The 21731-nt window shown below is 37.9% G+C and overlaps 1 protein-coding gene across 1 annotated transcript in view; it reads right to left on the minus strand.

The window, feature by feature from the left end:
• Positions 1-21726, minus strand: part of LOC135466553 (serine/threonine-protein kinase 32B-like) — a 76431-nt gene extending 54705 nt beyond the window's left edge. Inside the window, exons 1-3 of the mRNA XM_064744101.1 lie at positions 21385-21726; positions 18358-18502; positions 3185-3240 (exon numbers count right to left, since the gene is read on the minus strand). Of these exons, the coding sequence (XP_064600171.1) occupies positions 3185-3240; positions 18358-18409 (108 nt within the window). The 5' untranslated portion in view covers positions 18410-18502; positions 21385-21726. The remainder of the gene's footprint in view (positions 1-3184; positions 3241-18357; positions 18503-21384) is intronic.
• Positions 21727-21731: the final 5 nt, after the last annotated feature.

A 21731-nucleotide genomic window follows, 5' to 3' on the forward strand; every position in this document is an offset into this window, starting at 1 on the left:
TCAAAGTTCCCCTTTCTAAACTTTTTGGGTGTCTGTAAATTGAATTAGTCTACATACATCAGACATAATGTCAGCTCTTCTAAGGGAATAATGTTATTGACCTTTCAAAAAGCAGTCCATCAGACCTATTTAAGAGCTTTTAAAATCTTGTATACAAGCACTAGAGGCAAGCTCAGGTAAAAGCCTTGAATCTAAGTAACTTTATTTGACAATATTTCCTTCATTCATTTTATTCCCCTTTAAGAATATTTCATTCCCACAATGGGACTCTGGCAAATAACAGGCATTATTACACATGAAGCAGAGATTTCTACTGGTTGAAGGGAAGAGATCTTAACGCGCTACTTCAATCCAATGAGAAACCAGGTGGAACTATTACAATGCTATGCAGGATACCCTATGGAGCAGAACGAAAGCCATGGTTCAAAGAGATTTATGATGAATATAAATACTAAAAGTGAAGATCCTTCAAAAACAAAATCTTGGGCTGTTTTCATAAAATTTTCCTGATGTGATGTGATAATATTCCTTGTGTGACGATGAATCACACTGTAAGGCAGTTATGCTGGAATGACATCATGCGTTTGCAAAAACGATGTCAAATGTGGCTATACTTCAGCGAAGAGTGACGCCGAGTGTTCTTGCATGATGTCGCACCATGCAAAATTGGAAACGACAGAAAACTTTTGGTTTCCATATTATACTGTGAAATTAACATCAGCGGTTTCAATATAATGCATTTCTTTTTACAATTTAGTAAAACAATTTACACTGTCTCGATCCTTACCATTTAAGCTTGCTTTTAAGACATACAGGTCTTGACACTGGAGTATCTCTTTAAATGAACTGTATGCATGTGAGCATATCTAAATGGCAATGCAACCCTTGTCCATCAGTTATTGCCGAGATGGCCATGAAAACACTGAAGATGTGATAATTTCAATGACTTTGTGCTTGAGGAAGGTATTGAGCCTACAAATATTTTTGAGTATGGCGTAAAACACCAATCAAATAAATAATAAATATTGAGCCTACACATCAAACATCTAAAGACAATCCATATTAACCAGACCAGCAAAACCCTTCCTCTGTAACATGCACATGTGCGTGTACATGTAAAGCATGCAGGTTGTGATGCAGGATAAAGTTGCCATTCCTTAAGTTAATGGAAACAACAAATGTGGATTTAAACCCAGCCTTGGAAGTGGATTTAAACCCAGCCTTGGAAGTGGATTTTAACCTAGCCTTGGACAAGGAATTCCCCTGCCTGCATAGCTCTTAGAACCTTCATGGCTCTACCAGTGATGGTAAGGCAGTTGATGTGGTCTAGCATGAAGTTTGTTGCCGTCCACTAACATGACATGAAAATATGGGGACAGTGGATCAAATGTGGGAAAGTTTGTCATGCATGGAGGCCAGTACATGGTCTACTCCAGGATTCCTCCAAGGCAAAGCTAATCACTGCCAAAGAAGTAAAATACTTTTGAGCAAGGTGTTTTGGAATAATATACTATAATACCTTAAAGAAATGTAGGTGATTATGTTTAAGATTTAAGAGTTCAAGTCCAGCTCATGCTGGCTTCCTCTCCGGCCGTACATGGGCAGGTCCGTCAGCAACCCGCGGATGGTTGCGAGTATGGCTAATTAGTATTGGTATTATACAATAATAATCCCACAGATCTTTACGGTTCTGGGCATTTAGGAAAAAGTTGGCTGCCAGTACCGTTTCATAGGAAGACCGTTATGCTGCTTCATGTTTGTACTTCACCTTACATGTGACTCCTAGCTAATGACACAGACACATTGTTACCTGTTCAAGCCCACAAATCAATACCCTGCTGTAAAAACCATGCTGTCAGCTGAAAAATTACAACTATCATGTACCCACCAATTGATACACTGCAGCTCCCACTGACAACAAAAATTTGTATAAGGTGAGTAATTTAAAACAGACAATGATGGCTCATAATAAAGAGGTAAGGATTACATAATTATCTGTCTCATTACTGGACAGAGCCAAATGTCTTATGGCGCACTCAGGTGTAGCTGTTCTCCAATATCAATCAACTCTGTTCTGGAGAACTGTTACTTGTACTAGGTTAACAGCTTTTTTTTCAGTTTTATAACAGCTCTTATGATCTCAGGCCCTTAAATAGCAGGAGGTAGAGGGGTATCGCGGGTTCAAGGGTCCCTCCTCATTCATACAAAGGCAACTTAGCACAGTTTTGTTTTATAAGAGTGGTCTTATATAAAGAACCAAAAGGGATTTTGTTCTGAAATTAATCCTGTGGTTTCTTTCACCCAATTCACACTTTAATACATGTAACTAAGGAGGGGTTTGTTTAATAGCTGTCAGAGGAAATTCTGTTTTCCATGCCAACAAGCTCTAAGCATGCACTTTATGCAGCTCTGGTTAATTGAGAGACTAGTAACCCTTTAACCTACTGTGTCAGTGCTATTCACTGAATTTACGATGCATACTGGCACCTTTCAGCTAGTACAACTAAAAGAGGATTACAGCAGCCTGTTAACACCTGGTGAGATTGGTTTTTAACAAAAATCATTTCGTCCTGTGTCCGTCTTCTTTTTTTTTGGAAGCTGTTAGTTTTACATATGGAAAATAAAGGATTAGGAAAGCAGACCCTTTAACAGCGAAGTGAGAATATAAATATAATATCAAATATAATATATGATTTGACTCAAAGCCCAAATGAAACACAATTCTAATACTGGATTCACCTTTGTTTTTATTGGTCGAAGGAATCTATTGCCTTCTTTTACCATAAGTACGACTGGAAATATCCCTTTACATGATGAAGGATTGTTTCAAGTGTCGGACTAGAGTCCTCCCAAATATAGCTAAATATTTTGGAATCAGAAAGCAGTAGCAGAAATCCTCTTACCAGATGACAAATCACGTTAACAGGCGCATGAGGAATGATCCCGAAGTGTTGGTGAATATTAAATGTTTTATCACGACAAGAACAGAACTGATAAGCCTATCCTCAGCATCTCAGGGTATAAAATATGTAAAAGATCGTAATTCAAAATCCCACTGTCCGAGAAACACCCAGCAAATTCAATTTCAGGTATCACCTGCTTGTGTTGATAATGGATAACTTCTCAGCAAGCCATGACAAGAAATGGGTGAACTTTTTTAATCAACAACATTAATGCTACTTACCTTTCCAAAGCTTCCCTTGCCAATGGCTCGCAGAATTTGGAAATGGTCAAAGTTTACTGCAAAGAAAAACAGGAAACACCAGGATTAGATATGACAAAACATATGTATATATGCATATAATGTAAAACAAAAGCATTAGTATTGATAGCTCTTCTGGCGTATGAATCTCTTCCAGGCAGTCAGCTTACAAAACATCTCTCATTCCAAAGGCATATCTATCCAAGATATTAAAGAGCCATTTTATATAAACCATAGGATCCACCTGCCGGTTTATACATGAAGTCGCAAAGTCATACATATTTAACAAGAAAAGTACCAACCATGTAATAAAACACAAGCAATGAATATCATCAGTGTTGGAGTTTTTCTGTATTCTGTATATGTAAATATGAATATCTACAAGACATGCTACAGCATGAACAGTTTTGCTATTAAAACAGTAGAGCTGTATGAATCACCAACAGAACACAGCACAAATAACAATAAAACAACAAACAAATAGAAGAAGAACAAAAAAATCAACCAGTATATCAAGTCTGGTAACTGAAATACTCTTATAATATTTTAGTTGATCATGCAGCCATCATCAAGAGTTTGCTGAAATACAGTCAGCTTCTTTATGACTTCCTGGTGCCTCTGGCACACAGTGAGATTTTCATTATTTATTATCGATGTTTTACGTCGTACTCAAGAATATTTCACTTATACGACAGCGGCCAGCATTATGGTGGGAGGAAACCGAGCAGAGCTCTGGGGAAACCCACAACCATCTGCAGGTTGCTGCCAGACCGTCCCACATGCGGTTGGAGAAGAAACCAGCATGAGCTGGACTTGAACTCACAGTGACCGCATCAGTGAGAGGCTCCTGGGTCATTGTGCTGCTCTGGCATGCTAACCTCTCGGCCATGGAGTCCCCCGACACGGTAAGACAGGTGATCGGTAAATTAATACCATCACATGATACAAGAGGACTGTTTTTACCTTCAACGACAAAAAAATCTCCCATTATTTAATATTTTGAGCTGTGACAAGCAACTCTACAAGTCGCTCTGTCTGACCGTCCATTGTTCAGTGAGTCTGTTAGTTGGTGGGGCATCTGGTTAGTCGGTGAGTCTACCAGACGGTAAAATGTCTGACATCCTTTCTTTATTAAAACATTGGGCACTCACTGGATAAGGGGCCCTACTGCAAGGCAACATGGACTTTTTGAGGGATATTGCAGCTACTGAGAATTTGCATTCGTTCTGCTGAAGAATCAAGCTTACCTTAAACATTGTAAAAATCATTTAAAATCTGTGTTAAATAGCCTGAAGGTCAGAAAGCTTGAAATCCAAGTAAAGGGATCAACCAAGATAAAAGACGAGAAGACACACCTCAGGAATGTGCAGGAGTAAAAAAATAATACAAAAACAATGAAAATGACTTCTAATTCTACATTAAAGCATTTTCATTCGTCTCAATAGATGCAAATTTCTCAACAAGAGCTAACACAATGATTGCATTCTCATGTACATTTATATCACACAAAAAGGATGCCTGCTCAAAAAAGACCCTACCATGTTTTGAAGTAAAAAAAAACATATACATGTACGTCCAGCATTATTTATGGTGTTTTCCTTTCTTCACATTATTAATGTATTATTCTTCACATTTTTTAAAAACATTCTCTTTCCCAAAATGCTAGACCATATTTTCAGTCCTTTTTGCCATCAATATCACGCTATGTGTTCCTCTCATTCCCAAGCCAGTCTTCTACAGGTTAAATAAACAAGACGAGGGTTTATTAAAGGCAGGTAGTGATGAATGTGAACATGAAACACACAAAGGGTGTGTTCATGACTGACGAAAGGTGAGCATCATTTTAGCTCAGGAAATTTGATGGTGGGAAGAAACAGGAAATGAACATATTAGGGGGGGGAATCATTTCACCGCCAGACATGGCACAGATGTAATCACAGGCTGTCAATGTGTGCAATTCACACTATAAACATCTCAGCACTGCAAACAGGATCTTCATGACAAAATGGCGGAAACACTTCTTACAGATGGGCTGCAGAAGGGGGTTAGGCCACATCTCTGTGTGTACAATCACTCTAATCAGAGTTTCTCTGTGCATGCTATGTTATATTATATTTCTTTTCTTATTTAACTGGCTGTAATACATAAATTTCTGGAAAGCCAATATTTGTATGATTATGACTGGATGGCCAATACTCTGTCTTAAACTTGTGGACTTCTAAACAGCTTTAGATGAGATTTTGCTTTGATGCATTTTCAGGATTGTCCATCAAATAAACATTGCAGAAAGATATACAATAAATATAGGTTTGAAAGTTTAAGAATTCAAGAACAAAGTGCTAAAAAATCAAGAAACTAAGTGGTGGGACTTTGGTAAAATCAATGTCAACATTAAACAATTAAACATACTATAAACCAAGAGTATGCAGGTTTTAAGGAAAATGAAGGATAATACCCAAAAAATGTTCATTTTTGAGGTACATTTTACACTTCTTCTTAACCCCTTTTTTTATCCATATTTTCTGTCAGTGTTCGGAAATATTTGGATAGCACCACCAATTCAGGCTCTCTCGTTAACAAAGTTGTTTTGACAGCCATCAGTCAACACAGAAGATTACTTTATTTCCAGACAGATCTCTAGGGCTTTTAATGGAAAAACTGTAGTTAAAAGCCTTTTTTATGCCCCAGGGATAAAACTGAGAAGCTTTTTGTATTTTTATATGTACTCTGTATTAAGAAAGATAAACCAACTATTTCATATATCCTATAATTTAAAATAATAAATTCTTGGACTGCAGAAAATAGAAACATAACAGATGTATATACATAGGTTCAAACATATGTACCAAAATCTACTTTAAACTCAAATACACACTAATGCAAGAACAGGCAATTAAATACACGTACCACAAATTTGATTTTAACATAGCAAATGACCAGTAAAGCTACATCCATTTGCCAGAGCACACATATTATTCAGCATGCATGTACTGTTAGACTCATTCATTCATTCATTCATCTATTGGCATACATGAGAACATACATGTATATTTACCTCAAATTTAGGCCAATAAAGTTAATTGCTTAATTGGGAACATTTCACAAGAATAGTTGTCAGGAAAAAGAGATCTGTCGAGATTCAGAAAATCTAATGTGAAATGCATGTATGAGCAATTTCCTCTGCACCCCAGCCATATTAATTAGCTGCCACCCTCAGCTAACGGTCCATGTGCAAGACCTGCACTATTCACAAGCTGACACATTGTGGCTTCTGCTCTCTGATATTTGTCCTGGGAAATGAAATATGATAGGCCCTTTGAAATCAATATTTGTACTGTCTTTCGAAAACAATCAGCTAAAATTGCTTGTGTCACTGCAGAGTGTCCCTCCTCCCACATCCCTTAGATTTTGCCAGATTTTGAATACTGATATAGCAATGAAATATCATGAAATAAATATAAAACAACGTAGGCAATATTCACCTTCTTCAAAGGGATGTTTTAAAAAATGACACACTTTAAGGCTTGAACTTTTTTCCCCATTTTCCTTATCTATTCCATGTTTACAGTTTTGTCAGAAGACAGGATCTCTCAAGCACAGATAAAGTGCCCCTCTCCCCCAGACCTCCTGCCTAAGTCTACAGCCTTGCAAACTCTCCAAAGAATTATGAAGAATGCAATGGAAGGTTTCTAGAGTGGTTTCACCTAATGTTTCATGTGAAGCCTTCTACATGTCAGTGATTAGATTTCCCTTTTAGCTGCGTTAGCATGGAAACAATAACAAGTAAATCCAGTGACCTCTTGGAAAGAAATGAAGATGCTGGATGGACTGAATGTAATTGCTGAAGTTTCCTGCACCACACCATCATTCAAATCAATCATAAACTTAAAGCAGGCAAGTAGGAATTGGAAATGAGACTTTTCTCGGTGTAAGTGGTTGAAAAAAATGACTGTGTTGGTTCCAAAAACATTGTGCAAAATTAAATATGTACATGTACATGGCTACTACACTCATGAATAACTGCAGATATCCACAATGGCCTCGGGTTCACAGAGCCATCTCAGACTTTAGTAAACATTTCAAATCACTTTAAAATTGTTATTTCTTAAGTAACATGGGCAAAAAATTGCTTGACAATGTAAATTATGAGCAAGTTATTATAAAACAAAACTAAAATAATGGAAAGGAACATACAAAGTTTAATGACTGAAATTGAGTCTAAAATCACTTTGTGATCCTGGGGCCTGGATCTCATCAGCAAAACAAAATACAAGTACGAAACACCTTCTCAAGATGAAAGCAAGGATTCAATGCCAAACGTGAAGACATATGTCTTGAAGCTAAGCATGACATATTAACAGAAATCCAATACATGTGTAGGTTTGAAGGCAATGTGTAACTTCTATGCTGACATACGACATTCTATTTGTCTGCACTGAACATCAGAAAACAAAAAAATCTTGAGATACATAAATTTTTATGGGCACCTGCTTCAACTGTTACTGTATGTACACATGTATGGGTACCTACATTCATCTTATTAGCCAGATCTACTAAAGCAATATCGTACGATTGTGAGAGAAAATGAATACGTTTGGAATCCACGGAGTAGAAAGTTTCCTTAACTGCAGAATGAGTGTGTCAACAGGCATGGATGTAGCATCCGTCAGAGATCATACAGTACAGGATGCATTAATCTCCTGAGTTTCATCTTAATAGAGTTAGGGGATACTAGCTTCTCTAAAGGCAGTCCAATTAAGAGCCATACAGCCTCCTTCAGATAATCCATTTGTCCATGTGTGGACAGCAAGTGTGCACAGATAGAGCTAATCACCACTGCTGGGACGTGTCCATTTATGTAGCCTAACAAAGAAACAGGGAGTGTGAAGCAGCACAAAGCATGCATACCTACCCCACTCAACAAGCATCAATATCAATTCCACGGTCACCCTGGGCTTTAATAACGCGCCAACCCAGTTCATCAGTGATTTTCAGCTCCCGGCTGAAATGCCCATGAGAGTGCACATGATACCTTTATATAAACTGTGTTTACCCTGAACATCAGTGGAATTTCATTATGGGGCTAGAATGTATACTGCTTTCCAGGAAGACCTCCCGAAGGCGCCTGGCAGAGAAAGACGGGGAGTCCACCATGGAATACTGGCATAATAGTATTAGAGACTACCTACAGGTCTCTCTAGTTATCAAATACATGTAGCTACATGTACAACATCTACAGTATGGCATACATCACTATACATCTCCCATTCCTGGTTGAATACACATGTCAGTCATGACAAAATGCCAATAAGACAGTTCTCATTAGTTCTGCACCAGCTAAACTATCAGTTTGCAGTTATCTTAGTTTGCAGTTATCTTAGTTAACATCATGTTGTAAACTCAGATAAATACGATGGTTTAAACAACCATGTTGTGATCTTGGTTTACATGATCTTTTCATCTTGGTTTACATCCTGTTGTGAGCTTGGTTTACTTCATGCAGTGAGTGAGTGAGTGAGTGAGTGCTTGGGGTTTAACGTCGTGCTCAACAATTTTTCAGTCATATGACGACGAAGGAATCATTAGAATGTATGTAATGTACCTCCTTGTTGCAGGACAGATTTCCACCGCTCTTTTATCTAGTGCTGCTTCACTGAGATGATTTAACGAAGGTAAGTAAGCTGCCTGACTATACTGATATGGGTCGTTGCACTATCCCTTCATGCTGAACGCCAATGGAAGAAGTTACAACTTCCTCTTTTAAACGGACGCTCTACCAACTGTGCTATCCGGGCCAGTCACTTCATGCTGTGGCCTTGGTTTAAGTTTACCAAAGTTTTTTGTTGTGACTTTGGTTTACATCATTCTGTGACCTTGGTAACATCATGCTGTGACCTTGGTAACATCAAGCTGTGACCTTGCTTTAGATGATTACATGCTTAGCCCAAGCTGTAATCTTGGTTTCACACTAAATACATGATGTAAAGAACATGTCACCCCAGCTGTGATCTTGGTTGACATCCTGTTTTAACCTTGGTCAATATCCTGCTGTGATGTTGGCCAACATCGAGTGCCATCTCAGTTTAACATCATCACCCTGCCACCAAAAAAGTTGTAACACCATGCTGCTAGCTTGGTTAATAACACACTGGAGTCTTACTTGCTATTTTGGTTAACATTTTGTTATCACCTTGGTATATTACCACCATGATGTCACCTTGGCTAACAATATAATGCGATCTTCATTTACATCATTTCATCACTATCATATTTATACTGAACAATTTTATACATGCATGTTGATAAAATTCTGGAGTTATACAATCATGTTTGGATTCAAAAGTATACAGAACCCAAAACAGTATTAGCGTGATCTCTGTTCTCAAAGTGTTAATTAGTAGACGTGTATGACAGAGACTACACCAAACCATAAACAGCAGATTAGCTCTGCCTATTATTGTTGTTACTTGGAATTAACACTTAACTTATTCTTCAAACACGCGGTGTTCAGGAAGGATAAGATCTGCTGCCCCATCAAATGATCCACATTTATACTGATCACTGGCTACTAACCCCTGTCCAAGACCAATAAGCTACACAAGATCCATGAAGATAAGCTTTCCACATGTCAGGAGTAATATGACTGGGAGAAGTGGGATAACACATCAGACATGAAGCCATGGGGCAAGCCCTATATAAGCCTATCACTGACAGAGTGTCAGCAGTGATTATCAGCCAATCAAGCCTTATACATGTAACACATGGACCCCTTTAATTTGTTGCTGTATCAAGAAACAGGGATCTTGTTCCTGAACATGGAGGCAATACAGCATGAAGTAAATCCAAAATACATCACTTCATATCATTACTTCTTGGGCAACGTTGTTGTGGGTTCAAGGCCAGCGGCATTCTCATTTTAGACATTCTTATGAAGCCATGAGATACGCCATGTTAGAGAAACTGGAAACATGATGTCACGTAATTTGTACCCCACTTTCACAAGGTTAAAAAGCAAAACAGGGTTCGAGTGACATCAGTGTAAAGAGCTACAGTCCTGGGGCATAGAAATAACTTTTGCCAAATTGGTTAAAGTTCATAACATGGTGGTGCTTTCAATTTCCTCTCTGTACTTTAGCATACTATGAACAGCAATATCTGGGTTATGCAACATCACAAAAAATAAAAAGGTAAGTTTTTTAGACTATGTGGGATACTCTACTGATCCATATGTATATACATTTGATCAAGTGTTGCCTTTTCTTTTTAATCATGACTATGTCAAAAGCACTACAGCCTGGAAGGTACATGTCATCCTTGATGTATCACAGTGTATTAAAGCTTATTTGCTCATGTAATGATGGACGCATGTGAGTGTGAAGAACATAAAGCACTCAAAGCTGACAAGGCTGGTCCATGATGTTACAACAGCTACAGCTAAACCAGAAAGATAAAGATTTAACCATGCTAGGGCCTCTTGTTTTCAGTGATTTTACCTTGGAATAAGGATTGACACTGTACAAAGCACCTGTCCGTAGTATATAAAGTAGAATCCATGGATTTATTTATTTATTTGATTGGCATTTTACTACGCACTCAAGAATTTTTCACTTATATGACGGTGGCCAGTATAATTGTGGGAGGAAACCAGGCACAACCCGGAGAAAACCCATGACCATCCACATTCGCTGACAGACCCTAGAATCCACAGAGAACACCATACGTGCATGAACCAGCTTCCACATGAACTGACTCCACTGCAGAGTTCAATGCTGTGTGTGACGAGCCATCTAAATGTATCAGGCTTTCCAGATCCCATTGAGAAAAGGGATTTCATTATGTGTAGTGTGTTCTCTGTAGCAAATCTGTCCCATGTGGGTCCTGACTAAACGTACTACAATACATGCATCTGCTGTAATTCTTCAATCTTTTCCCGAGGCCTCCATGGCTCAGTCGGTTAGCGCGCTAGCGCAGCGTAATGACCCAGGAGCCTCTCACCAATGCGGTCGCTGTGAGTTCAAGTCCAGCTCATGCTGGCTTCCTCTCCGGCCGTATGTGGGAAGGTCTGCCAGCAACCTGCGGATGGTCGTGGGTTTCCCCCGGGCTCTGCCCAGTTTCCATCGACCATAATGCTGGCCGCCGTTGTATAAGTGAAATATTCTTGAGTATGGCGTAAAACACCAATCAAACAAATAAATAAATCAATCTTTTCCCATGTTTGCAAGCTGTATATTCAAGTGTGAAGACCAAAAATTTGCCCACTCAACCCAATGTCGTTTTTTATCCACAATATAATTAAATAGGTGCATAAATCTCACTGAAAGTTGTTTGATCATTGTTTGATCACTGCTTGATCAGTGTTTGATCATATCATTTGATCAAAAAGGTTGATGAATTAGGGTATATGTATGGCTATCAATATCTCACTGAGTGATTTCACCAAGGTTAAATGCTTGTTGTGTCAGACATTACTTTATCCAGAAGCCATAATTTCTCCCTCAGTAAAGTACGACTACGGCAGTCGTACTTTCCTAACTTCGTCTGGTAGATTAGGTAATACGTGTAATACATTCTTTGTGTAAGGCAAACCAATCAGAGTCCAGAATTTCACCTGGGTATGTAGACTACTAATCTGATGGAGCTAGCAACACCTAGTGGTCAATGACAAGTTTTGACCACTTGCATCTGAACTGTCCAGCCAAGCATTTCTTGGCCATGTCACCATACATGAAGAATCAGAACTAAAACCTAGCCTTTGTGCCATCTGTGCACTTCATGTCCCCACTCCTTCCAACCGCTAAACACAGAAATCATTTATTATGTAACACAGATGCAACTGTTTAATCGTGGAAGAAAGGAATGTACAGTTACTTGGCCTTTCTCCACACCAGAAGAAACACCCTATGAAGGGAATTCTCTGTAGAAAATTTGTCCCATGTGGAAGTTTACAACACACAGTACAGTACGGTTTACAAAATGTACGGTACATTTAATGTATAAAGTTTTCTTGATCTGACTGAGAAAAGAGACTTCACCAAATATGAGCAAGCTAGAACAATTCGTCTCATGTGGTTTGATCCTCACTGAACACAGTACAACATACATACATTTATTGTTTTATAAAGTATGGATCCATGAATATGCAGGGATAAACTACTGTGGTCATGTCCCTTTATACACCAGTGCACAGTACATCATGTGCCAGAAGATGTGCCTAGGTTATAATCCTTGCACTGAAATCTTGCCACTATTTTCTCACCACAGTCTGATCTTCTTGGCTAACTAGCCGTGCATGATATCCGGGGATGTTGTAATTTAATAAACCTCTGTGACATGGAGATCCCCGGCACAATGTCTTTTGACAGGCAATGGGAGACCAACGTCCTGCAAATCAAATATTTCCTGTTAAGCGGTGAAAGCAAAACCGAGCACAAATGACAGCCATGGCAGCTGCAAATACATTCGTCGTTATTTCATGGCTGCCACACCCTGAGAATACCCATGCCATTTAACAAATAATTTATTAGATTTCTGGTCGGCAGTTTTGTAAGGAAAGTCATGTCAGCTGGACAGGAGGGTTGGGCTGAGGGGGAATTCCCTCTACTGTGTCATTCAGCGACAAGACTGTTGACAGGGACCCATTACTCAATGGCTGACATAACGCAGCCAAAAATGCCCCAATTTGTCCTCGATGACAGCTATGGGGAGCGGTCTGCTCCCAAACCAATTGTGTGCTCGATAACGAAGACAAAACTGTCAATGATTGGAGGCGTTTTAGAGCAGGCTAGACATAGTCAGATTTATTATCATCACTTGACTGCTTGGAGAAACTTCTTTGGTCCCAATACATTCACTGATCTTTCCCACATATTGCTTCAACATGCCACACTGTATTCTGGCACGATAGAAAACTTGATTTCAACCACAGCTGGCCAGAATGAGCCAAAGTCTTGTCACTGTCACTGGAAAATTCTGTTTTCTAAGAGTCCCTGAAAGAACTCAGCAATGGCAATCATCAAAGTTTATGCTAAGTGACTGTTAAATGTGCAAATAACAGAATGTCCATTGAAATGGCCAGGGGAAAGTTTATTTCTAAAATCCAGCAGTAATTTCAAATAGAATGTTGGTGTCATATATTTGCCACTATACCAATATACCAATACAGCTGCTGATAAAATGCAACGGTCTAATACAGATTAAAATGGTATCCTCAGGAGATGCGTTTGGTGCCTGAAGAGGCACAGTGGTTTCTACAGGGTTCTACCCAGTTCTTCAAACTGTTCAATCATAAACCTGACTGTCATTAACATGAGATATAATGGATACAAATGGAAGTATAATGGAACAAAGAAAAAAAAATAAGAAGTACATATGACAAAAAACTATACCAATAAAAAATCATTAGGATAATTGCTGTGAATGAATGAATGAATGAATGATTTTAGCTTAACGCCACATTAGCAATATTTCAGCTATATCATGGTGAGATCAGTGCTGAGAAGACCTGGAAGGTAGTGAAAATAATTAGCAAGGTTGCTTGAAGAACAATGCATGCTAAAGGGAAAAAATGTTTTTTTCTTAAATTGTCAATTTTACAAACTTTGTAATGATCCTTATTAAATCCTCAACATTTTCCCCAAATCATCATTCTATTGTTTAAAGACGGCTACATGGCCAGGATATATTAACCCTTCATATTGTGGCTATTAGTTGTGAATTCCATCCATGTATCTCAGAGTGGCTCCCAGCAATCCAATCTCCATCCCAACTCCCTCGAGAGCAAACAGAGGGCTGAGGGAAATTGGCCGAAAACCGCCAACCTGTTTACTGCAAGATTAAACTCTCCCCACACTTGACAGCCCTTGGAAGTGTCGGACAAGTGAAGAATCAAGCTATCTGGGAAGGTGGCCAAAACAGGTGTATAAAACTGTGGCTTGCAGACAGTTTGCCAGCACATTATATATCAGAGAGACGAAGGGTCTGACAGCCAAACATACACAGTCTGACACTGTAACAGGCTTATTACATTCCAAATCAGGGATCTATCGTACATCAGGTCTGGTAACAGAACAGTAACTTTGTTCCAAATAACACAGCAGTTTCCAGGATAACAGTACTTACTAAAAAACTTGTGAACTTCTTAAAATACATAAAAATTCTTGAATGACCTACTAACATGCATGTGAGCCAGATGACAATTTAAACAAAATAAAACATGCATCCAATTTCTTTCCTCTTATTTAATTGTTTTAGTGTTTTTCAATTATTACTATAAATTAGGGTACTACAGTCAAAATGTGTGCTTTGATTTATTTATTTGATTGCTGTTTTACACTGTACTCAAGAATATTTCACGTATACGACGGCGGCCAGCATTATGGTGGGAGGAAACCGGGCAGAGCCCAGGGGAAACCCACGACCATCCGCAGGTTGCTGCCACACATTCCCACATACTTCCGGAGAGGAAGCCAGCATGAGGTGGACTTGAACTCACAGTGACCGCATTAGTGAGAGACTCCTGGGTCATTATGCTGCGCTAGCGTGCTAATCAACTGAGCCACGAAGGCCCTCTGTGTGCTTTCAAGTAATCCAGGTATTGGCTAAACCCTGACACACAGATGTACAACTCCATCTGTAAGTAAAGCTATTAGTAAGAAAAGGAAGCTACCCTTACTCCTCAACCTTTTTGTGTGTGAAAGAGCAACTTTCAATGCAATTTATGCACATTTGTAATTTGCTTTTGGAGACAAAGCTACATTGGTTGGATCGGCCAGTTTCAGCGCTTTACAAAAGGCATAATTTTAAGTCTACAAAGAAGAATGCCTTCAGAATATGCTTAAATAAACACTTTGCAAACATTTTAAAACGCTGAAGAATTACAGTACTCTCCGTTCACAACCTTACAAATGTATAATTACTTAATTAATTAATTTATTTATTTATCCAGCTGTAGCTAGCTAACTCTAGCTTAACACCCACAACTAAGTTGTCAAGAAATTTGTCAGTTACCTAGTGATCGAAGTGTGGAAGTTCATTCTGAACACGAAATTTTCCACTAAATATAACATGTTGGTCCAGTGTAATTGGTGGTAGGGAACCATAGTACAATGTTAAACGCCCATCAAATACATGTAAATACGAAAGATGATTTACATGGTGCAATGAAAACAAATGTGCTGGTAAAATACATGCAGTTTGTAACAGAGGTCAGAAATTCCTTTACAATACAGTCAGGCACATCTCACTTTCCAGCTATCCAATTCACAATTGCTGTGATACTGAATGAAGGTAAAGCACCTTGCAACTTCATGTGGAAAATTAAATTTGTGGTGGATTAAATGCACATTTTGTTGAAGGTTTCTGAGGATTATCAGTTGTATCTCAGCAATTCCAAATGAGCACATCTACTGCTATATACTTTTAGAGCTTATGACGTCGCAAGATCCAATCAAGCTTATGCTGATCTGACCCAACTTTAAGTACTGTATGTATCTTAAATGGGCCTGGTTTCCCTGCCCAAGGTCTTGAATACAACATGAAACACATATTCAATAAATAAATAAATAAATAAATAAATAAATACATATATATATATATATATATATATATATATATATATATATATATATATATATATATATATACATATATTGATAAATGTGCATGTAATTCAGTCAAACTATAACACATGAGATTCAATCTGTGGTGCTTAAGATTTAACTCATTTTCGTGTTAAAGGCAATACACTCAAGAATTTTTAACTCTGTATACATTATGACTACACAGTATTCACCACATTAAGTCAGTCCTACGTGCAGATTTGTATCTTTCGTCCCATGACCAGACAGCAACAGGTTAATTGGAAATTCACGAGAAAATAATGACATACAGGCGTGATCAAACACATTCGGAAGTCTCTTTTATCAGAGAAGTAGCCACTTTCAGATGTTTCAAAACCAGACCAATATCTATGTCTTCAGATAATTACTTGATGCCTTTTACATTTTCCAATATCAAAACAGATGCCAGTTTTAACTGAGATCAAAGCTCAGACTTTAGTAAGCTTCAATATCAGGACAAACCTTAGTGCCAGTAAACAGATGTCTGTGTCAGAAATTAAGAGCGTGGGTTCTTTGTGTCTACGACTAATTTTCACATTCAAAAGTACCTTAATTTGCTTCTACGTCAATGGACGCTGTTCAGGTCTTATACTTGGTGAGATTAAAAATCCTTCTCACGGATGCTTTAATAGCTCGAGTATGTAGATCAGCTTTTTGTACCTTAATCAATATTCTTTAACATGCGAGTGGGGTCGCCGTATCTGACAGCTACACATACATGTAGGTCTGTGTTTTTGTATTGACCCCATCAACTAGCACCTGCTACAGTATATACGTGCTGTGCATGTTACATGGAGACATGGACTGGATACATGGGCACTGTACATAGCACATGGTCAACACCCCAGTTTGTACACTATACACATGAAAAGATAATATATTAACTAGCACCATAAAAAATACATGTGCAATTACAAACACTATAGCCTACATTTACACAATGCAGCTCTTGTTATTGCTTGACAGTACCGATGAACATTTGCACCAAATGCATGAGGAATGCAGTGTATTGTACTACTGTAAATTTTCAACCACTGAAGCACTTTTTCCAGAGAAATTTATGCATAAAATTATTATTAAAATGATTTGTTTGTGTCCCTAAAGATGTAAGCTTTATTAAACTGCCCAAATTATTTCTCTACACCCCATAGTTCTCTCAGAATGTTTCAAAATATTTGTTGCAGTGGTGGTTGAAAAGGTTGAAGAATTAAGGTACATGTATTAATACGTATGGGCAAGTATGAAAACTGGAAAGAAATCACTCTGCAAAACGGCATACTATTAATACAAAATGTCCCCTCTATAAAAGTTTTGCATCAGGGTGGTGTGATGTTCAGGGTAAAATTTACCCTCCATGTGAACAAAGACATCCTTAATTAAGAGGGACAAATCTTAAAGGAACAGAAAACTCCCGCTATAAATACATATTCACATCTACTCAAAGATAGGACTGTAAGTTTTATAAAAATGCACACAAATGTACACCTGTTTTCTTTCACTCAATGTTACAATATTTTTCTTTTTCACAAAACAATATCCTTTTCAAAATTCAATCATATTGAAGACATACCTAGACACTGTCATAATTCCTCCTCCATTGCACCAGAACAGATGAAACATCATTTATAAGTACAGTGATGTTAAAAAGTAATTTTCCTGCACCTGATCAATGAAAAACAAAATTTGCCCTAATTTTTTAGTGTACTCTGAATGGCTACGTTGCAAATATTTTTTGTTCTGCAAAAAGCACACCACAGCCAAGCAGAATCCAAACTTGGGGTGACAGTCAGGTTAGAGATGCAAGTACTCATGCACAAACGCTGAACTGAATTTTTGGCACTATAAGCACAAAATCAACATACTGTATGACTTAAAATGCCAGCATCTGCACCCTGTATACTGTACTGATGAATTTGTTAGAGTTGTATGTTTGTTAATATTGATAACTGCATGTACATGTAACAATTTCTGGTAAAAAATAATTTGGAAACTTGTGCCTTGAGATTTTGAATACATGTAAAGATTTAATTTATCTTATGAAAATTATGAACAATAAATATGACACAGCTTCCTGACCACACAAATTTCTGAACATAGAAGTTAAACACACAGGATGACAGCATCTGACAAACACTGTGATCCACATGCATATTATATAGGCCCTAGTGGCTAATTAGCTGTTGTAAATCTTCGTAAAATAAGTATAGAATGAAATTAACTACAAATGTACCGTAAATGTATTGATACCAAAAATAAAACGGTGAGATCAATTTGGGTGCACGTTTGATGGATGAGAACAAAAAATATATTTTAATCTTTAATAGTACTAATTAACAACAATCAGTTTCATGAAGATAGGTCATTGTGTACATGTAATAAGACCATAAGATCATATACACATAGGAAAGACAGTTTGTTTCACATGAAAACAATTCACCATCCACTGATCAGACTTTAAAAAATAGACATAAAAAGACCATATCAGTCTGGAACAATAATTGTGATGACCCAGAACATGCTGAAAACTGCAAAACTTACCTTCACCATTCGCATCAAAGGAAGCCTTTCTAGTGGAGTGGCCACCGCCCATTGTACAACCTATCTTGATAGCCTGGGTGCAAGCGTCCTTCGGAGGTGACTACTGGTTTGTCACCACCGTGGAACTGTTGGATGTGAGACGAACCTGTTAAGGAAGCAAGCAAGCAGTGAGCACAGCTTTACACTCCGCACACCAGTATGTTATTGATGTATTCAGGGAAAACCTCACACTGTAAAACACTTCACACTTATCCTGAAAGCACGTGTTTCAAAACAGACAGAAGTGTCAAGTACTTATCAATACCCATACATCATAAGATAAACAGCTGCTTTCTGTAATATTATATTTATTGTCATACTATCTGACAATATGCCTTCAGTTTTTCCCTTCAATGCATATGCATATTGTAACATGTACATTACAGGACCTCGCTGGCTCAGATGTTGAAACATGCTGTCTTGCTGCAACCCATAGGCCCGTAACCAATGAGGTTGCATTTCGGCCTGGTGAAAGTTGAGTGCTTTACCCAAGGCACTCAGGTGTCCTCCACCCATAAGATTGACTGCCACTGTATATATGAAACATTCTTGAGCACCAACAGACACCAATCAAATAAATAAATTGATGAATGCTTTGAAGTTCAAATTACAAGGCTTTGTTCACTATTGTAACTTTCTGCTATGCAATAGATATTTAACAATCCAGGTTAATATTGCTGGTAGTTTGAGGAACAAACAGTTTTCAGTTAAGGCTAGATACAGATATCCTGTGTTTTCCATGTTACGAGACACAATTTTTCTGTAACATTTAAAGCTACTCAGATACACATAAACAACTAAAAAAAATCACAAACCCACTGGATTAACGCTGTGCACAAAAAGGATTTGAACATGCAGCCTCACTGGTCAAGTGCCTTACATGTACATATCCACTTAGATAAGCAGGATTTTGGCAGAATGAGCCATGCAGTGTGGGGTCACTACTATGTATAAAAAAAATATAACAATGGATTACGATGTGTATGAGAAATGACACTTGAAAGCAGCAACACATGTAAAAATACTTGTTATACAGAAATAAAAGTCTTCCAAATACAACTGGTGAAATTAATCACTTACATTTATCTTTGTGTGTGCTTAATGCTTCTTTTTCTTGGTGTTTGTATGCACGGTGAGGATGTGGGGGGGGAGGGGGGGGGGGTATTTTTTTTTTTACCTAATATACAGTACCTGTCACATTTATTGGTGGAAGAGCCTGAAAAGTAAACCTTGCACCCTGCTTTGCCAGTTAATGGTGGCCAGTTAATGAAGTGGTCAGAGTGAACCTTACACAGCCCTCTGCCAGGTACATGACGAACATCCCGACCTTATTAAAGTAAATTATGGCTCAAGCAAAAAGAACTTAATTCAAACACACAACCTCACAGGTCAAGGGCCTGACAGCTGCAGCCATGGAACGTTCAGACTGTCTGAGCAAACAAGGCCAGTTATGAATGACATATGTACATCCTGACAAAATTAGACATGTCGCTGATTAAAATCATTATTCTGCACACTTTCTTTCACTGTGTTGTTTATCACAAATATAAAGACTACACCCTTCAAATACCCCCGGTACTTGTAAATTATGTCTATTTTCAACAACACTGATTTACCAGCATCAATAAGGTTTAATCCCAGAATTGAAAAGAGTCATTAGTCAAATGAATTTGGCCTTTAAATCCGCTCGTATTGACCCTCTCATCTCGATTGAGGAGAATGTATAAATTTACACACTAATCAATCTTCCAAATATCAAGTGATTTTTCATTATACTTATTTCAAGAGAACATAGCTAAAAGAATGAAATACTGATGTCTTGATCTATTCAAAAATATTTGGATCATACTGGGTTGATGCATTAAAGAACTGATAAACTGGTGTATACTTTTACAAGTTTCTGCCAAATTTGATCCGTCTGCAAGTAGATACACTTATCATTGATTTTTCTCATAACCAACGAGAATACTGATAACATTGCCAGTACCCTGATTGCTAGCAAAGTGTCATATATATAGTTCGAGAAACGGTTCCCTTGTCTTATTACAAACAAAAATACACTTTCATATTTTTTTTTAAGGAAGACAAATAGGAACTTCAGTTTCAATGGATGTCCTCAGTCCGTATACTTAGGACATAATTAAACAAATTCAAATCAATGAATCTAAGGTTTAGTTGATTTACTTAGCTGACTGACAACTATGGGATTACTCTCCTCAATCAAGGTGCATATTAAAAAGATGTGCCAAGCTGGCTTCAACACGTTGTCGCCACGATATGGCTGAACGATTGCTGATGTGGGGTTATGCCATACGCTGATCATTCGTTTATTCATTTCATCAACACTGTGAATTTTCTGGGCCATCTTGGATGGGATTAAACATTATGAAGTGAGACCAAATTCAAATTCATAGTTTTGTTGTGATGTCAAAGCTGCTCTGAACCAATCCTCTTCACACGCTTTGGTCACATGACTAGAATACTGGAGGTGAAAACACAGTAACGTAACCCAAGTGGGCAGGCATTGAAGACGATTTTAGCATCAAAAATGAAAAATATAGCTTTTAGGTAAGAATATTTTTACGGAAAAGTAATCAGAATGTATCCAGCCTTCAGATATATAAAAGTCCTGTAGTACCGGTACTTTAAACTTTTGGGATCGGAAAAATCAACATTTCGCCTATCTAGCTCCATATTATTTATCACCTCTTGCTCCTTGCCTGTAACATGGGTGCTCCAAACTAAATGTACGAATAAATCTCAAAAAGTAATTTCACAGTTTATCAAACTAATCATTACTGACAGGTAAAAAATAAGTCCAAAAACAAAACAATGCAAAAAAAAAAACAAAAACAAAAAAACATGTGCTACAGTAAAGCGCTACATAAAGTTTATTATCACAATATCAATTACCATCACAACACTGAAAGAACATACACGTAATCATAACCGACAGATGTAATGAAGTAAGCAAATATTATACTTTACCACTGTTTCCTGAACTGTTTGACGTGTTGACAAGTAAGCCTCTAACTTGAGAGACCCTTTGATGATGAACACAAAATAACCGTTGAGCAATCGGGGCTTGTAACACCTGTTGTTGAATCGTCTGTTTTTTCCATGTGATGAAAACTCAGAGCATCACCTGGGCTGAAGATCTGTTTGTCCTGTCTGGTGTCATCCGAAGCCCAATCGGCGCTTCTGCCATGCTATCAGAACATGCAGACTACATCGCTGCCAGTTAGTTCATAATTGACAACAACAACGATCCGGTTTAACCAAGCGTTGCACTCGCCTAATAAACGGAAAACCACTTACTCGGTGCCAGCTTTCCT

This window comes from Liolophura sinensis, chromosome 6 (assembly GCF_032854445.1).
Source record: "Liolophura sinensis isolate JHLJ2023 chromosome 6, CUHK_Ljap_v2, whole genome shotgun sequence".
NCBI lineage: Eukaryota > Metazoa > Mollusca > Polyplacophora > Chitonida > Chitonidae > Liolophura > Liolophura sinensis.